The 20,526-nt window shown below is 37.8% G+C and overlaps 1 protein-coding gene across 2 annotated transcripts in view; it reads left to right on the forward strand.

Annotated features, from left to right (window-relative positions):
* ATP8A1 (ATPase, aminophospholipid transporter (APLT), class I, type 8A, member 1) overlaps positions 1–20,526 on the forward strand; it is a 102,999-nt gene that overhangs the window by 68,943 nt on the left and 13,530 nt on the right. For both annotated transcript variants that reach the window (XM_009332433.1, XM_009332434.1), the window contains 3 exons: positions 3,755–3,816; positions 8,831–8,887; positions 9,370–9,477. In XM_009332433.1, coding sequence (XP_009330708.1) covers positions 3,755–3,816; positions 8,831–8,887; positions 9,370–9,477 — 227 coding nt within the window. The remainder of the gene's footprint in view (positions 1–3,754; positions 3,817–8,830; positions 8,888–9,369; positions 9,478–20,526) is intronic.

Raw genomic sequence — 20,526 nt, forward strand, 5'->3', positions numbered from 1 at the left:
GAGACAGCTGGACTCCATCTGTTGCCAGCAGGCCCGGTGCCATGTAAACCTCCCCATGATCAAAAAAGCCAAAATTCCTCCGACGGCACCAGCCCCTGAGCCACGTGTTGATCAGGAGTGTTTTCCTGTTCCTTCCAGTGTCCTTCCCTGCCACTGTAGGGATTGAGGAAAACACTACCTGTGCTCCCGATCCTTCAACCACTCTCCCCAGTGCCCTGAAGTCCCTTTTGATCGCCTCAGGACTTCTCTCCGCAACCTCATCACTGCCAGCCTGTATAACCAACAGCGGGTAGTAGTCAGTAGACCATACCAGACTAGGGAGCTTCCTAGTAATGTCTCTGACCCGGGCCCCAGGGAGGCAGCAGACTTCCCTGTGGGATGGGTCTGATCTGCATACTGGGCCCTCTGTTCCCCTCAGAAGGGAATCGCCTATGACAATCACCCTCCTTTTTTTCTTAGCAGAGGCAGTCATAATGCGTGGGGCTGACTGCCTCACCCTAGGCAACCTCCTGGATGGACCTTCGTCTACATCCTCGTTTGCCTGGCGCTCAACATAGGGGACAGATATAATCTCATGGACATTTTGGAACTGCTGAGACTAGATAGTGAGACGGTCACAGCTGCTTGTGCCCGAAAAGGTTAAGGGGAAAACTTCTTGCAGAGTATTTTATACTCAGTGACTTCTGATGGGTAAAGGGAAGTAGGTAGCAGCCTGTTTTCTCTGAAAGGCCACTGGATGTGAGTTCAGTGGCAGCGGTTTGCATTGGAGAGGTTTAGACAGCCCAGGAGGAAAGAGGTCCCAAATGTCAATGCATACTCTAAAACCACAACCTCAAATCCAAACCAAAATCCCCGTTCAAAGCTGTAGCCAGTCTGTGTGAGAGATTTATGCACTACATGGTGGAGAAATGTTTAATGAGTATATGTGGTGAAGCAGAATAGAGTTCATGTGTGAATGGCAAAGCTGAGATACTTGCCCAAGCACTTGTGAGAGCACTGTAGTGCAGGCCTCTGGCTCACAGCCCCTGGGCTAGAACTGACCTGCTGGCAAGTGGCCTCTACAAGTCTGAACGAATTGCCTTCTGTCTTCCTCTTTCATTCTGAGAGAAAGGCCAGGTGAGTAAGGGGAGAAGAATTGGGACCTGGGGATTGTGTACGTGGTGGGTGGTATAACCAGTACCTGCCATGGGTCCGGCTGGTGCACAGAGTTCTGCATGAAGGGGAAATGAGCGCAGGATGGGAGCTGCTGTTAATTAAATCTCTGATGGCTGTCTGTGTAAAGAGGAGAGGGAAATAATGCTATTAGTTTCTTAGGGAGGAACTGATGAGTGCCAGAGAGATCCACCAGAGAGGAACTTCTGAGAACAGGTCTCGGCCTCCACCTTCTCTTAGCAAAGAAGAAGCGCAGGAGGATCCTGAGACATGAAAGGAGGAATGGGGAGAACAGGGCATAGCTCAGCGTAGTGCATAAGACTGCCAAGTCCCAGCACTCTGACTGATGAGAACAGACTTAGCTGCCTGCCTATTCCTCTGTTTTATCCTCATTATGCTCTTTACTGCTAGGTATATATTGCAAAGCAGCAGAGTGCATGTTTGAGCAGGTATTTATTAGAATGTTGAAAATCAAATCTTGAAGATCATGAAAATCTATCAGAGCTCACAGTCTAGCCTTTTCTTCGAGCATTTTCTCCTGTTTACTCTTAGTCTTACTTGTCCACCTCTTTCTTGTCTGTAAGTGGAAAATTTTAAACGGCATGTGTTGTAGTAGAGTCTACCAAAAAATATGTGATAGAGAATACGTATGGATTTGTAAGAATTGTTTGTCAGAATTTGCTCCATGGGACCTAACCATTGTACAGTACACAAAACTAGAGTCTTTGCACTCCATGTACTGTCACGTGGCTGTGAAAAGTGACAAGGACATAAATCCTCACAGAAGCTTCTTCTGATGCAACTTTGTCAACGTAACAGTAAATGGCAGAAGCCAAACTTATATGTACAAGTAAATCCACCAACTGCTCCCTCTTTTATACAACCTTTAAAATGAGCCATGGTCTCAGCTTTGGTTTTGGGCTTCCAGAGCTCTTGTAGTCCTTTGTGGTGTGCTAGTCTGTGCAGGGAGAAAGTTAAATCAGGGAAATGCCAGGAATGCAACCAGTATCACTAGAGCTAAGGAGGCAGCCATTGTGAGCTCCTTATCTTGGACTGGGAGAGGGCTAGGTTAAGGAGGACTATTTGCAAGCATTTTTATTCTATTTTTTGTGTGAACTTTCACCTGCTGTCTGTTCCAGAATATCAATAAATAGAACTCTTTTTTCTGTGATAAACTGGCCTCACAGGTCCTGAAAAGCTTTTAGAACGGGGCACTCTTCATCCACAACTAAAATGAATTTCATTTCAAGCATGCGTAAAGGTGATACGAAGGCTGGAGAAACACTCAACACAAACATACTTAATTAGCAGCATTTAATATACCGTATGCTAGCTGAGGATAGTGGAAAAATAAGTGTTTTCAACTACAGACCATTTTTATTAGCTTGTCACCCTCCTCTGGCCAGCCCAATCAGAGGAGTTTTAAACCCACCCCACCCCCCCCAAAAAAAAAAAAACCAAACACCTTTATTCTTCTCTTTCTCCAAACACAGCTTTTTAAAAACATCCTTCCTTATGCTCTCTCAGCATTAGTAGGATTTATTTTTCTTTTTCTTTGTCTTGTACTTTTATCCTTCCTTACTACCTTCACAGTATTTTGAGATCTCTCTATATGATGGCAATATCCCAGTGATTAGAATCTCTATAGCAAAGTAAGTGTTCTGGTTTAGTTGCAGTATAGGAACAACCTCGAGTGCTAAAAGCATTTCTAAACTGAATACATAAAAATTGAGCAATTTCAATACTTCTAACTGAGAACGAGGAATTCCCTCTACATAGATCAGTTGTGTGCTGTCCCACGTCTGCCAAGAACCTTCACAGAACTGGGATCAGAAAAGCCCATGCTCTAGCAATAGTCATAAAATAAGTTCTGTTAAATAAGCATAAATGCACTGCTTCAGAATTCTGAACTTAAGAACCACATTAGATGTGATTTTTATACAAATGCAACTCTGGGGCACTGACTCTTTGCATAAATGCTCTGTGTGTGTATCCATATATGGATATATGTGCAAAATGGATCCACAGATTTGAGTTGGGTAAATTTTGAAAATGTTACGAATAACAAGCATCTCAAGAATTAAAATTGAGAGTATTTTATATTTTTACTTAAACTGAATCTCAGAAATACAGATAAGAGCAAAGATAAGTTTCTATACCAAAAATATCCAGAATTGGTGAAAATCTGACTCTCTCAGCTTTCTGTTTACTTATACGTTACAATCAATGTACACTATAGCTATTATATTTCATGTTTTTCTGAAGGTAAGATACTGTATCTCTGATCTTAAAAGTCACTCTAACTGAATTATTACTGAATACAATATTACTGATACTGGTATATGATGTTACAAAAAGCTCCTGCTTCTAGGTAATTCCTGAAGTCACTGTAAGGTTTAAAGGACTGAAAATTATAAAAGTCATAATCTCTACTGTTCAATACAGTTCAAGGTGAAATCTGCTGTTAGTACCCTGTAGGAAGTGCTACGATCTCTTTTGTACCAAAAATAAGATTTTTTTAATATATATATATATATAGTGCTATTGTGGGTATTTAAATGTTTTTAAATGCTTTTATTTTTATCACTATTTCTTTCTCCAGGTACTGTATTTGGCAATGGTAAAACTTCAGATTACCTGCTCCTGGGGAACACCGTATACACTGTAAGTATTCCTACAACTATCTGGTGCTCTATCAGCTGACTATCTATATTGGCTCTATCTTTAACTCTTAAAGAATTGTGTGTATAATTCTCTACATAGAATACTTTATTCATTGTTGTGCCTTAAGAATAAGAAATGGCACTTGAATGACTCTTTGAGAAGCTTTGAAGTGTATTTTGCATTCTAATTCCAGTTTTTGAAACAAAGCAGTTTAATAAAGGTGCAGAAGATACATCTGTCCTTTACTGGAAACTGTCCATTTTTTAAATAATGGGAATTGTAATTCCCTAATTAGCATGCCTTAAATTGTAATTCCCTAATTAGCATGCCTTAAATTACCTTAATTTAAGGTAAGTTTCTGCATTGGAGAAATCCCAGGTTATTGGATATGGAACTGGTTCGTGGACCTGTGAAGATAACAATTCTGTTCTCCCTCTTTCAATTTATCATGGGGCTTTGAAAGAGGGATAGAGCCACACGGAACCAAGATTTGTGGGATGCCTCTTTGGGGACAACCAAACTGCCAGAATTACACCTGACCCACACCTAACAGTAATCTTCTGTTACTCTTGTAGATATTAGTCATTATTGGGTTTTTTCTTTTAATCTTTTATCTCCTAGAATAAATTAATGAAGCTAAATACCTGTTTTTCACTTGCTGGGTATCAGTTACCCAACAGATGAGGGTTTTCCAAGATCTCTCTTAGAAGCAAAATTAGACTTGTGCTAACTCTCTGTTCTTCAACATTAAGAGTTTAATTAATTTTTCAACTTCCTGTTGGTGGCAGATACAAAAAAGAAATAAATTCTTCCATCAAGATAAGGGGGCTGTAATACAAATACAAATTCACATCAAAATCGATTTCTTTAGGGAATAGGGAAACATCATAACTGAAATAAAAGGAAAGTATTCTAGAATATGTTGTAGTCCTTTGAGAATGTAGCTACTGTCAACATCTCCTATGTATGAGAGAACATTTTGAACAGTGTTTTCTGGTCAGCTAACCAGAAAGGTTAAAGAGCATAAAGGGGTGAGTAACCACAGTCCATTCGGTGTATTTCCTACTGGAAAGTTAAAATAAAATGTTTCTTCTGCCAGTCCGTACATGGACTTTAAACTGGTTCTTTCAGGCACATTGAAAAATTGTTTGTTCACACATTCTCTTAAAAATTTATTTGCTCTACGCTTCCATTTCCCTGTTCCAAAAGCCAAGCACAGCATGTTTTGTCAGCAGTAGTAGTCACATATGATCATGCAATCTATCATATGATGAACTGATCTCCATTAGAGATGGATGGAACATCCTGGGTAAGTGTTTTCTGTGCAAGTCTTAATAAAATCAAGATGTTAGGTCACAGTCATTGTCATAGCTCAATCCTGACAGTAGTAGTTCAACTGACACAGGTCCCTTTGTATTATGATCTCGTAACACTGAGCAGTGTTTAGAAGTCAGTCATTTATCTGAATGTCACTGCTTTCCCCAATATTGATAAATACATCATAAGAGTGTCTACCAGAACCACCTGTTGTTCTAAGTGAAACAAGTTCTTCTTGGGGAGAGGTTCTCTGCACCGGGTTTTCACCCTATCTACAAATGTTTCAATGAATTATATGTATGTATGTGTACATGAGTTGCATAACTTCACCTATCCTAGCACCTAAGCCAGGTTTTCTGATAGCATCGCCTTTTCTTTGATTGCTCTGAAAGTATCCTTTGTATCAGCCATAATTTTGTAGAGTGAGTTAGCACTGTGCACTTGTTCAACCCAATTATTCAACGTACTGCTGCAATCACAGCTGAAGTTCTTTCCTGAAGTGATCTCAGAACTTCATCCTACCCGGTTGTTGTGCTCTGCACTTCCTTCCAAAAGCCAAGCTTGGCACCGGGAGAAAACAAGTTACACGTGTTGTACTAAGAGTTTACTGGATTACACTAGGTCTTGTGGAACTGAGCGTTCAAAAAGTGCTGTTGCTTGGATTGTCACCCATCAGTTGATAGATAAGTCTTGAAATCTTACAGTACTGCAGAACGTCTGAGTATCATCTGTGACATCAGCTGACTCACAAACATCAAAGCCTGCATTTTTAGATTTGCAGCAACATTTTCCACCACCTTCAGAAATTAGTTAATTTCTGATACTTTCAATATAGTAACCTGGAGCTACTCACTACTGTTTGTCAAGCTGTATCCATAAATGATAAAACAGAGGTCACAGTGCAATTGTTCTGTCACCTTCTGCAACTGGTTTTCAAGTAGGAGAGCTGAAACGCCACCATCTTGAGAGGCTAATTGCTTGCTACTAACCTGCAGAATGGCCAAGAATTTCCCAAGAAAACATTATTTCACCATTGTAAGTCCAGACAACCTGCTTTTTCATTTGTTTTCCAGATTCTCCACTTCACTTCAGACTGAAAATCTGGGGAGGGATGGGGGTTGCAATTGATGTATTCCTGCTCTTGCACAGGAATTCAAGGAGGTCTGGAGCACACATAAAGATTTGAGAGACTTTCAAAATTTGGGGGGGGGGGGGGGGTTTTTTTTTGGTTTTAAAAGGGATTTTTTTTGAAGATTTAAAAAAAAAAATCTGTGCATGTGAAGTGATGTGCTCTGACAGTTGCTAGTCATTGTCTTGAAATACCAAAATCATAAGGCTAAGGTACTTCTCATTCTTCCTACTGCTTTTAATCTGTTTTTAGGAAGTGTACATTCATCACTTGCGCAAAAATCAGTAGTAAAGGGATTCAGAAATTAATACAGTTTCTTTGGATCCACAAAGGAAGTCAGGAATGCACACTGATTAATATCATGTCCGGGAATTATTTCTTCAAGCATAAATTTCAAACAGGAGTAGAGTGCCATGAAAATATTTGTACGACCATTCTTGAGAGGTCTTTTTAAAAAAGCTCAGTGCTTTATACAGAATACCAGTTTGATTTCTTGTTTCCTGGGTAGGATTCAGTAAGCTATTGTTAGTTTGGATCAAGGGGAGGAGGAAGCAATAAAACCCAAATTCTTCAGTAAGTCACTGTGTGTAGTTGGTAACTTTGTTAGGGGAATGAGTTAAGATGTAAGGAGGGTATACATTCACAAAGTCTGTCTCCCTTTAGAGAGACCTGCAGTGTTTGTTTTGTGTATACTTTTTGTCTATGCAATGAGAATTCTTGATCTGATTCTAAAGAAGGATGTTTTCTTTTCTTATGACTGACTCAAAGTAGCAAGCAAGTGTACCAGATGAGTATTTTTTTTTTGCCATCCGTTTTTTTCACTCATCCAAATATAGCACCAGAACTGGATAGACTAAGTAAATTATAATGCTCATCATGGTCCTTAATTTTCTTCTAATTAGATTTCACACATGTTTTAGATAATGGAATTGTAGTGCTGTGATTTTTTTTGTCCTTAATAATGCAGCAGTAGTTGAAATGGGAGATTCCAGTGTTAAAAGCATAAACTTATAGCTAGGGTGAAAGCTTTCTGGCAGGATTTGTATCCTTCTGTGCACCAGACATAGTGAAAGACTTGTCAAATATATTTAACCAGTTATTTTCAGCAGTTTGAAGTACATTTCTTCTGAGTTTCTGAGGCTCCTTGAAGTTCAACCACAAACTCACATCATTGCTGCCAACACGGCCAACAAACTAGAGTTTAAACTACAGCTGTTAAGTTGGAGTTTGGTCTTTGTGACTCAGTTTTTCAGCCTAATGTTCTTCAGGTTGCCCATAAAGCAAAACTAGTGATACATATTCACATGTGAGTTACAAAATGTAATAACTATTTCTTTGCTAAACAGACAACTTCTTTGTGTTGAATTTCAAAGGAAGGAGACAAACAACTTTCCTGAATCAAGTAGCCCTTGCTGTGGGATTATAAACTTTCTACTACTGCTCCTAAACTAAAATGGAGTATGTCCTACAGGACAATAACATGATGTTTTCAGAGACTGCTCCATAAAAAGAGTAAAGATAAGAAAAGAGTAAAGATGAGAGGGAAGAATGAAAATGACATAACAGATTCATTCAACATGTTATTTTGTATGCAGAACATAGGTGTTAGGCTGCCAACATTTAACTCTTTGTTTTTTCAGGGTTTGGTGAAGGTGATTCATTTACTAACAAAGTACAATGAAGTAAACAAAACTTTTTCCCTTTTTTTTTTTTTCAATTCAGACTAGTGTAAGCTTGATCAATTACAAGTTTTCAGCCCAGCATCTAGATCTTCTAAATCTGTCTTCGTGTAGAAAGTAGTAGTCATTCTTTCCATAGCTAGGGGGTCTGCCATCTCTACTGAAGTGAACTATATTTTTCAGGAACCTTTCTGTGTAACCAAAATACCATCGATAAAGAAGTTAACGACACAGTAAGAGCCAGACTTGCAGAGTTCTAGGAGGCTAGGGAAACGTTTAAGATTTCTAATACAAAAGAAGAGGTTTCCAAATCAAATGAGTGGAGATTATTAATGGAAGCTAATAATTCTTAGTGTTATATTACTAGCTCATTACTGGGGTGTATCTTTAAATCTTCTAGTGTCATTTTACGGTGGTCATTTCAAAGGGGCACTTAAGCTTCCGATCTAAGCGTGCACACAAAAAAAAGAGGAAAAATACAGCTAGCTGTGGTCTAAAAGAATTTCACTTTGGGGCTGCTCAGAGTCCTATGCTTTTGGGGGAGCAGATTCTATTAAAGCGGAAGGGCTCCTCCATAGCTGCTGCAGGTCCATAGAAATTATTGCCTTCTTCTTTACGAACTTTAGTTTGGATCCTATTGCACAGCTAGGTGCATTGACACGGACAGTACTTTTTTGAGTATTACTAAGGAAATCACATTTAAATTGAAGAGATTGATTATCCTTTCCCATATTTCATTTGTGCAAGTAAACATGAAGTATGAAAATAGTTAAACTTTTTCTTCTGTTCTCCTAAAAGTTTAACGAAACTAATCAATTCTGTATGTTAAGTAAGATTCCCATACTAAATAAGAGTCTTCTCTCTCCCCCCTGCCCCATTCTCTCTCAAGTTTGTGGTTCTAACTGTGTGTTTGAAGGCTGGATTAGAGACCTCATATTGGACTTTGGTAAGCAAATGTCTTTACTATATTCTCAAATGTTCTATAAAATATGATGGATGAATAATTGTGTTATTTTCTTCTTATTTATTGTATTATGCCCTTACAGTTTGTCAGCCCTGTCCACAGTATCAAACTAAACTGTGGTTACTGCGTGGAAAGACAGAATATCCGCATACAAAAAATAATGATCAATATTGAAAAACAGGACATTGGGATAAGGCCCAAAGTAATCCTTAAACTAGAAAAATCAAATTACTCTGAACTGATTGTAATTGAACTTAAATTGGCTTAAAATGCAGTAATATTGCTGCTGTAAGTATCATCTTGCTTTAAGAAATAGCTAACTGAAGTAGCAGAGTTTAATATAAGGCACGGAAGTTTCATCCAATATATCAGAATCACGTTGTAAGTACTAAGTAGCAAAGATCTTTTTTTATGTCATAATACATCTGTGATGATTGTTCTGTTTTTCTTTTTTTGTTTAACAGTTCAGCCATATAGCTATCTGGGGCAGCATAGCACTTTGGGTAGTGTTTTTTGGAATCTACTCTTCTTTGTGGCCAGTCATTCCTATGGCACCTGATATGTCAGGAGAGGTAAAAGTATATTTTAACTAATATCCGAATGTGTGCAAAGAATATTGTTTCAGTCATTAGTACAGGCCTAATCTTTATTGGATCCTTACGTAAAGGTACGTAAGAGGGTTGCTTCTCTTATACCTTCAATGAGGTTGTCATATTTATTTAAAATAGAATTAATTTTCACTCTTGTGAAAACGGAGCTCAACTAACAGGCTGTGATTATATGGTCTAGTGAGGAAGAATAGGCAGGTAAGCTGCTTTGCAGTTCTTTAGTAAGTTTTAATTTTCTAAAGAGAAGTCTTACCAAATTCAGAACTCAGGATTACAGTGCTTATTTGGCTGGAGGTTTTTTCTTATCACGAGGTAGCACAAGTAGTGCATTGGCTAAGGCTATTTTTTCATCTCCAGTTTTACAAATTTGCTAAGTATTTGAAACTGTAAAATGCCTTAAAAAATTTTAGGTGCCATAACATTGCATGAGCAGCTGCTTGTCATGCACACATTTCCTTTTCTATTAATGTGCTGCTTGGAATGCATTATTGTACTGTATCTTTAACCTTTGACAGTAATTACTGGTTTCTCTTTCATTTATTATCCCATTTCTGTCAACCTGCTCTGAATATTGCAGATAGAACTGAATCCATAAAAGATGCTTAATTGCTGCCTGTGCTGATCTAATTGGCACTTCAGTCCCAAATTTTCAAAACCATTCCATTCCAGAAACATCTGCAGTTTAGTATTAATTTCCCAGACACTAATGTCTGGTTCTGGGCATGGCCAGTACCTCCTGAGCTGAGAAGTTCAGTGTTCACTCTCAGTGGGAATCAGAAATTGAGAATACCTGCTTGTTTCAGAAAGATATTCTTCTAATGGTTCTCAAAGCATATCAAATAAATCAAACCTTACACCAGTAAAAGAGTGAGTGCCTTTTAACTCCACCTCTGTGATACAATTCAGCAATTTAAAAATTCATGCAGGATGTGGGAAACTTAGGTGCATATCTCTCCCTCACTTGGAGGCAATTCAGACCCACAAATCTCACCTCCTACATAAGCAGTTATGGGAAAAGTAGTATATAGGCATTTGTATAACTACTACATTTTAATGGAAAGCACGAGGAATTAACTTAAGTACTTGGACACCTAAGACAAAAAAAGAATTTGAAATTATACAATTTCTTGCTGGTTTTCCTCTCTGTTATAACCTCTTACCCATGTATATATGTAGATTTTGTACATTACCATGTTGCCTCCACTACTCAAAATTAATTATGTACATTATTCTAAATTAAAGTAATTGAAGCTATCATACTTCAGCATTTTTCTTCATATACACCGTATTTTATAGAGGAAATTGAATGTTTTGGGAATTTGTTGGTTTTAGAGATTTTGTAAAAACTTTACACATTGTTCTTTTACGACAGAAGAGTTTTTATAGTAATAAGCACAGTGGGCGCAGCAGGGTGTGTCATACTAGGTATGACATAAAGGTGGCTACTTCACTGTTGAAACAACTGAATATTTTACTTAGTACATGTTCAGTCTCTGAACTTATTATGAGCAAAAGATGTTTTTGAAGGGAATGTAATTCCCACAAACTTGGAAAAACAGCTGTTCATAAAGAGACGTAGCTGTCAACTAAAATAAATACTCTTGGGGTTTGAATTCAACATTAGACCAAAGTAGTCTGACTTACAAACCCAAATTCACTTATATTTTGTGATAAAACTGTATCTGTACTTGAAATGGATAGTCTTACTTTGTTAGTGTGTTTGCTTATGCATGTATGTGTATATAGTAGCTTTACTTGTCTATACGTGCATGCAGTTGTTTCGGGGGGTGTTGTTGGGTGAAGTTGGTTTTGTTTTCATTCTAAGAATCTAGTTAGAAGTCTGTAACATCAGAATAAAGTCTCCTAAACATCTCATAGGCCATAAGAGCTTATTTTAAAAGCTCTGGTCTAGGTTTTTGAGCTGTACTCTGTGTGGTTAGAAGTCCTGTCAATGAATGCTGCAGCTCAGATTGGAAGCAGGATTTTTGTATGCTCTCCCAGAAGCCCCCTCACTGACCAGGTGGTCTCTGGCAGGGCAGAATTCACTGGGTTTCTCTGAAGCAAGTCCAGACCTTCCATAAGTATTCAAACTAAAAGATTCACAAATTTAACTGTGGAAAAGATTGCGGTGTGATAGAAACAAATCCATATGGACATCTCTGCTTGCCTATGCAAATACTGCTTGTCTAACTTCTTCAAATGTGCGAGTCAGACTTGAAGACTTCATCCAAGTACATTTGGCAGAAATTAAATGAACAAGTCAAAAGCTGACCTCTACTTCTGTAGCTTTTTGTCTGTTTTGCCTTGGCCTGATCTGATAAATTATGCTGAAGGGGATTTTTGGGGGGGATGGGGGTGGGGTGTCCAAATGTGTTCATTAAAAATGCCCCTTTTCTAATAAACTGTAGATTTATAAGGAGATTTTACCAGCTATAATCCTTACAAAGTTTGAATGTATTCTCTTTCAGCTCCTTAGAGCTGGTAACAAGAGTTCTACCTTAGTAGGTTTGTAGTCTTACGAGTCAGTATTCTTGATACAATATTCACCCAACCATTCAGTCCCAACTAGATGATGATATCTGTCTTCTCCAAACATCTTTTTCGTGGCTTCTTTTAGACCAAAAACAACCTACTGAAAGGTTCTGATAAGTATGTTTAAACAGAGAACACTACAAGATAACGCCTCAAGAGAAAAAATAGACTTGTAATAGAAGAAAAGAGTCTGTTCATGCTGCAAAAACACTCTTATGTGGGAGCACTGAAGCTAGCAGCCTGAAGTTAAATCATAAGAATTGTTGGTTTGTGTTCATCTTTTAGTATCAAAGCATCACCCAGTAACTTACTGAACAAAGAAGCAAGTATGTCACATTTTTGCAAGTTTTCCCTACTTTTTACACTAATTTTGTTTCCATCATTTTGTGTATCATTCCAATTGTAGAAAAGATAATTAAAGTTGGCTTTTATATATGTGTTGCTGTATGTTAGTAATACAGAAGGAAAGATTGTAAAATGCTGTGCTCTAAAAGAAAATATAATGAAATGAAAAATGATGACTTTCTGACAGTGCCAGCAGTTTTGTTCATTGTCTAGGCCACTCCCCCTGCTTCTTTGACATGTTCCTAATACTATAATGAAGTGTATTTTTCTTTCTCTCTCTTTTGCTCTGAGTTTTCCCAAAAAAGCCAAACAAGGACCCCTTTGATCCAAAATGCCCTGTTGATCCAGAATGCTGAGGCAGTTCTGGCATCAAGACCTTTGTTTTCTGATCTTTCAAGATTGCTACTCCCACACTGGACCAACTCATCCCAACTGTACAGTACTGTTCCTCACAGTGTGGGAACTAGGTGGCTCTCCGTGTTACAGTACTCTTAAGTCCTATAAATAGTGGTAACTAGGTTGCCAAATAGGTAGTGCACCAGAAGAGTTGAAAGGTGGCTTCTGGCTCACATGAGCAGAGGTATCCTGGCACAAGTGTTCTCCTGATACGAATAACTGGTAGTTATATAGCTGATATCTGTTAGAGATTGGTAGCAGGTATCTGGGTGATAGTAGCTGAAATATGTTTCTTTAGAAAAATTATGACAAAACCTTAGAATCAACATTCAAACAAGAAACCAGTTACATTTTGTCAACCTTAAAACAGTTTCTATTCCAGTTTAAAAAAAAAAAAAAAAGTCCCTAGTGAAGAAAACTTCATTCATTTTCCCTGATTGATGATGTTCAGGTGAAAACTGTTAGTTCACCATTGTCTTTCTGCAGACACAACCTAGAAGGAAAAACGGACAAAAAAATGTGAGAGAAGCAACAGGATTTATGAAGCAGAAGAAAATGGAAAAATAGGCTGTAAAACTGAAGAAGGATATGCGATAAAAAAGGGGTGGATATGTGATAAAAAAGGGGTTTTTTTAATAAGTAGTTAATTATATAGTATCCATGGCTAGTTCAGGTACTGTAGCAGATCAACTTTAAGTTAGGAGTCTTTTAGTCATCTGAAACAAGACTTATGTATTTTATCATTAATTAAGCCGAGTTTATTATTTACCTTCATATTATTTTTGTTTGTACTTCAGACTCATTCATTTAAAAATTTCTCTTCTTCAGTTTACTCTAAGAATTAGGGACTATATTCTTCTAGTCTTAAACATAGATCCTAAAATACTAGGAATTCAAGTTTTATCTGCGTATAGCAAAGTGTTAAAATACCTTTTCTACCAGGAAGATTTTGGTAGTAGGAGCAAAACATGATTTCTGTTGGAGGGAACTTGATGCACAGTATATGAGAGAGAAATACAGAAAACATTTCAAAAGTTTTCAGTGATGTTATGCCAACTTTGCAGTCTCAACATAGTCTTTATTACAGTACAGGTTTATCTGCAATAATGTTTATTCGCGCATTTGTTGTCTGTCAGTACTCTCTAGTGTGGAAGCATCTGAACAACCAGCTTTACAGATTATTTTCTTAATATTTTACCTGTAAAGATTGTGCGTTTAAGTATAGATATACAAGAAAGAAAAAAAAAAAAGTACTTCTTTGTAGGCATGTTGTGGTTGGATTTAACACCCTTATGGAGAAGTGGGTCATACCACAGGACAGCTGTTTTGCCCCATTACATGAAACAAGCTCCCTTTAATTTCAAAAAAGCTGCCACTACAGACTAGAACAACATTTTCATTGCAGACCTGAGTAAATCAACTGCATGGATCTCTTTCTCTACTACATTGATAAAACTAAAGTTGATAGTTTTCTTTTATGTGTATATTTCATACTAGTACAACTCCTGATTCTTTTGGGTTTGTTACTGTTGTGTGCTCCGAGTTGTTAGGTCTTTTTTTATACACCTACCTGATTAACAAGTTAGCTTAAAATTATAACACTTACTGGAATAAGTAGTATGACATTGAGATTGACAGCAGAAGTTCAGTATCTGCAGAACTTTTTAATTTATTGTGGCACTGTAGATAATGCACTGTAAAGTTCTCCAGAGCACCGTCTGTTTCTGCTCTGTCTGACCCAGGGATCTATAAAACTACTGATGGAAATTGAAGTTAAGGAACAAGCATGTATTTTACAGAATTTTAGATCATTTGATTGAGGTTTGCAGAATCTTTGTGAAAAACAATAATATTCCTTGTGGGATGATTTAGCTGGACTATGTAGGAAAGATGTATTAGAATATACTATATTAACAGTATTAGTTTCTTAAATATTGCTTCCCGCTGTATTATTCCACATAACCTGCTTATATGGACTTGTGCTTGTTAAAATACTAGATATACATCCTTTAATCCCCTTACTGATTTTTTTTTTTAACACCAAAAAAAAACCCAACCCACCAACTTTTTAAAAATGTAGCTGTCCAAATACTTCAATCTCTAATGAACAGGTCTTCTCTGGAGAGATGTTTGTCTAAAGTCTGATCTGAAAGAGGGAATTTGTTTTAGTCTAATGGAGAGCAAAGCCAGTCTTCAGGCTAGTATACAGTCATAGAATGGTTGAGGTTGGAATGGACCTCTGGAGGTCATCTGGTCCAACCCCCCTGACACCTAAAGCAAGTTGCCCAGGACCATGTCCAGTTGGCTTTTGAATATTGCCAGGGATGGAGACTCCACAACCTCTCTGGATAACCTGTATCAGTGTTCACAATAAAATCAACCCTCACAGTAAAAAAGTATTTCCTGGTGTTCAAATAGAGCCTCCTGTGTTTCAGTTTGTGTTCATTGCCTCTTGTCCTGTCACAGGGCACCACTGGAAACAGCCTAGCTTCATTGTCTTTACACCCTCCCTTCAAGAATCTATCTCCAATTATAAGATCCCCCCTTTAGCCTTCTCTTCTCTAGGCTAGATAGTCCCAACTCTCTCAGCCTTTCCTCTCATATGAGAGATGCTCCAGGCCCTTCATCATTTTCGTGGCCCTTCGTTGGATTCTCTCCAGTATGTCCATGCCTCCTATACTGGGAAGGCCAGAACTGGACGCTTCTCTAGGTGTGACCTCATCAGTGCTGAGTAGAGGGGACCTCCCTTGATCTCTGCTGGTAATAGTTTGTCTAATGCAGCCAAAGATGCCATTCACCTTCTTTGCTGGAAGGGCACATTGCTGACTCATGTCCAACCTGTTCTTCACCAGGACCCCCAATTCCTTTTCTGCAAAGCTGCTTCCCAGCTGGGTGGCCCCCAGCATATATTGGTGTATGGGGTGGTTGTTCCCCAGGTGCAGGACTTTGCATTTCTCCTTGTTCAACTGTATGAGGTTCCTGTCAGCCCATTTCTCCAGCCTGTTGAGGTGTCTCTGGATGGCAACACAACCCTCTGGTGCATCTGCCACTTCTCCCCAGTTTTGTGTCATTAGCAAACTTCCTGAGGGTACGCTCTACCCCATCATCCAGATCTTTAATGAAGATGTTAAACAGCAAACACAGTATTGGCCCCTGGAGTATGCTGTTAGTTACTGGCCTCCAGCTAGACTTTGTGCCACTGATCACCACCCTCTGGACCTGGCCATTCAGCCAGTTTTTGGTCTACCTCACGGTGTTCATCCAGCCCGTACATCAACAGCTCTCTATGAGGATCTTATAGCTTATGCCCTGTTGTGTTGTCCCTCCAGCCGTAAAAGATGCTATTAATGGATACTTGTCTCTTGCATTTTTAAAAACAGATGAGTGTTATTTTAATAACTTTTGCAGAATACTGCATAATAAATAAATTTAAATGGTTGTATATTTAAGAAAATTGCTTTTTCTCTATGTTAGCAGGAGGAGTTATAAATAATGCCCCTAAAATTTGAAAAGTAATGATTCTCTTTAAGTTCTTCAATGAAATAGGAGAAGTACAGTGCCATGCTTTTAAGGGAACCTGTTAGATAACTCAGTTGACAATCTGTATTTCTAAAAATTGCCTTGAGCCCTATATGGTAAACAAATACCAAAGTCTCTCAATACTGACTTCAGTATCACAAAACTTGTGGAAAATAGCTGTTCTTCAGTGGCTGCTATCTGGGGTAGTTATGCTGAGTTAGCCAGTAATTTTTATTTTTTCCTGCTTCACTGCTTATTACCAATCTGAATTAAAATATTATCCAAAATTCTGGGTCTTCATTTTGGGGGGAGTAATTGGTGTAGTAAAACTTTGGTAAGGGACTATTGCTTATTTACAGAGCATGTTTGAAATACAGTTTTCAAGAACATTGAAATAATTAAACAACAAAAGCTAGGGTCTTCCTTCATAGTCCAAAACTTTTTCAAGCCTATTCTCAGCAAAAAGCCCCTATGGGCATTTTCCCACATTTTTAGCACATTTTCAGCACATTTTCATTCCCTTCCAAGTTTTTTACCAGCTTGACTTCTACAGACCTGTGAGTCTTTACAAAACAATAATCAGTAATCTGTACTTCTCTTCCCCTCTATACCTATCTGAACCTCTTGTTTAGAGAAATAAAATGTTTCAATGTACGTTTGTGGAGAATATTACTACTTCATAAAAGAACTCAATGATTTATTGAAGATTTGTTAAAGTGAATCAGAATTCATCCCATAACACATACGCATTTTAGTCACCTATCCTCACCTGAGAGCCTAAAATTATGTTACCGTTCTGATACTAACATATTTTAGCTTATTCAGTTCTTTATATTTAAAGTTCACTTTTAGTCTTTCACTTCAGGAATCCAAAATATTTTCATAAGGAGTTTTTCTTTTCCCATTTAATTCCCATTAGGTAGTTTCCATTTTAAGTCCTCAGACCTTCACAGTTTAATTGTACTTAGTCTAGGACTAGATATTTGTTAGCCAGAGTCTGCAATTCCAGATATACTTCAAAGATCCTATTCCATATTCAATAGTTATATTCCCATTCTTGTTCTTTAACTGCACAGGTACAAACAGAAACAGCAGAGCTGATCTTTGAACTAACAAATTTACCTTTTCTGCTTCTGATGGTCTGTCTCGGTAGTATTACCATTCTAATATTCTTCCTTTTTATGGGTTAGTCTTTTCCCAGTTTCAGCATTTAACTGAATTCTTGCCCTCAGCATATTATTGCCAATCTCCTTTATAAACAAAAGTTATGGGTTTTTTTCTGTTTAAAATGTTACGAATCAAATTCAGTACACATTCCTGTTGCAGTTATGCATGTGACACTTAAGATTAATGATACGCAACTGCCATCTTTCTCCATAGCAACTTTCTCTCCTGATGCGCAGTAGTGAGGACTGACTTCAGTTCCTTACAAATCCTAGTGAAACTCAATGTTCCCTGTACTCCTTCCTCTTACACCTATTGCAGTGCAGATGGCCCCTGTCCTGGTAACAAACTCTGTAGAACCACCAGAACTCAGCCGTTCATCGTGGCTTTACATCTCCTTTGCCAGATACTATTTCTTATGTCATCTTTGAATCAACTCAGATAGGTTTCCCTGTGAATCTTTTACTCCAAGGCAAAAGAGTTGCAGAATAACTAATGTTCTCTGATTACAAGCATAATAAAAAGTAGTGTGATAAATCTCACCTTGCCAACATTTTCTAGCTTGTCTAATTTTATATCCAGGTGGCTAATTCTCTCTAATTTTCTAAAGGTTATTTTTCAGGTCTGTCAGTTCAAGCTGTAGTGCAACCTTGTTAGCCAAACTTTTGCTAACAGAACCTTCTTCTGTTCCTAATTCTTGGGGAAGCTTTTTTTGTTTGTGTGTCATTTTCCTCTCCAGCTTTTTGAGGAAATCTCCAGGTATTGATATTTATTGTGAAGCCTTTTTTCTTTATTCTTGTCCTGCTTTTTATCTTTGAAAGCATTTCTATCACTGTTTCTGTCTAAAGTCAACAGAGATAGCAACTGATAATTTCTCTTCATAAGAGCTATTCCTGGCACCAGGATTTATTGCTGGTTTGTTTGGGTTTTTTTTTCTAAATGTGAAATATCTATCGAGGTAACCTAGGCTTTCATAAAATGCAAGGAAGGAATTAAATGCCTGTGACCTTAATTCACAAAGTGAAAATGAGCAACCACTCTAAGCTACTCACAAGAACAGGTAATAAGGTGCAGTCTTGCATTTCATCCCTTTCTGGGCTCAAATGCCTTACTGTGGTTAGAGATAAGTGCTAATCTGATGATTCACAAACCTGAACTACTTCCCACAGTTAGACCCTTATCACCTATATTTTTTAAAATACCCATTTATCCAACAGTTAAATACTAGAACATTCACCCCAAATGAATGTCTCCCAACAGCCAGATTTAAGTTTCTCTGTACTTTGCAACTTTCAGGGTAATGTTTTCTGCTGAAAAGGTGATTGAACAGAGAACTGCGTCTTCTGCTGTTCCACTTTGTATGGAATAATCAAATACTTACTGGATCAGAAGAGACAATGTGCTGGCTTTTGCTCAGCCTGAGTGATTAAGGTACTCTCTAGGAAAAGGCAAGATGTGTGTTCCAATGGATACTTAAAATATTAAAATATTTACTGAAACAAGGGACTGAACTAAGGAGACATCTGTAGAAGAGAGACCAAAGTCTCTGTTAATTCTTTGTGTCGCGCTGTGTCACCAGAGAGGTACTTCTTGAAACTTTAGGATTTATAGTGCATGTCTGTGTTTGTGAGCTTTTGTATATATGTATTTATTATTTATAATATTAGTTATTATTTGCATTTATATAATTAAGACCATAATCTTAATCATCCCTCTATGGGATACAGTCCACCCTTCATACCCGCCTGCAGTGAGGAAATCAGTGATCTTGCAATGGACTAGTAGTATCCTTAGCTGAAGACAACGAGAGGAGCTAGGGAAAAAGTAAAGGCATGTTCCTTAGTCTATCCTTACTCATTTTTCTCGTCTCATAGGAGATTTGTTCCAGTAAGATTTTATAGATTCTGCCTGCAGATATCCACAGTTATCTGCTTCCTGACTGCCTGGTACTCCCTCTGTTTCAATACCTCTTACTATTTGTTGTATACTAGTAAGGCTTTGTTTTGTATTTGCAGAAAATGGAGGGACTCCCTTTTTAATAAACCTAATAATCAGAGTTCCTTCTTAGTTCTTAATTAGCAGGAACTATGAGACGTTTTTTAAACTCTAAATAGCAAAGAAAGGCTAGAGGCATTACAAGAACTCACTTGTTGGAACTTCACTGCACTAGGACTTAAATGCAGATCTGTTTTAATATTACAACACTAAGTTCTTCGGCATATGTGAAGGCAAACACATGCAGATAACTAAAACTAATGAAGTTGTCTCTGTAGGTTGTTGAGAGGAGAAACTGTAGCTGGTTTGATGGTGTAAAGGAGGTATTATTTTAATAGTTCTGTAGTTTATAAGGAGAGGACACGTCCCTAGATGATACCTGAAATAGATAAACTGAAAATGGTTTCCACGAGCTTTTCTGCAGCAGGAAGTTTAGCGTTATTTTCATCTTTCTCCCTTTACTTTTAGAAGGCTTTTTAAAATCTGAGCTAGCTGTTTCAGCAGAACATAGAGTATTTTCTTCATAGTGAAGAAAAAGGGAATATTCTCTGTTCATTTTGGCATGTAATTTCCTAACAGTACATCTTCATCGGTGCATTAAAAATGTTTTGCAGCCAGGATTTCGAATCTGCCACTAAGCCATGAAAGGGAGTAATTCTCAGCATTTTTTTCTCTTTTAAAAAATAAGAACTTATCTAAAAATCTGTACAATGCACTTATTAAGCAATGTCAATTCACTTTAGAAAGTCTTAATACTGAGCATGAGCTCCACAGACAACAAATTATTTATCCTTCCTGCAGGATTTCTAAGTCCTACAATAAACTAGGCTTCCGAGCTCTCATTTTGGATTACTTCTGAATTCCCCTGGGAGCCACTTTTGTGGCAGATTCCATTTGGTTTCACAAGGCCTAAAGGGGGAAAACTTGGCATAGACCACAAATCTCTCACATTAGGAACAATTTGTAAACCACGAACAGAGGCAGCCAGAGTCCGTCCCCAGAACAGGCTGCTCCTGTTAGTGCCATTGTCTGAAAAGGATTGGTTTGCCATTTCCCAGATGA

This window comes from Pygoscelis adeliae, unplaced genomic scaffold (genome assembly GCF_000699105.1).
Source record: "Pygoscelis adeliae isolate BGI_AS28 unplaced genomic scaffold, ASM69910v1 Scaffold59, whole genome shotgun sequence".
NCBI classification, from domain to species: domain Eukaryota; kingdom Metazoa; phylum Chordata; class Aves; order Sphenisciformes; family Spheniscidae; genus Pygoscelis; species Pygoscelis adeliae.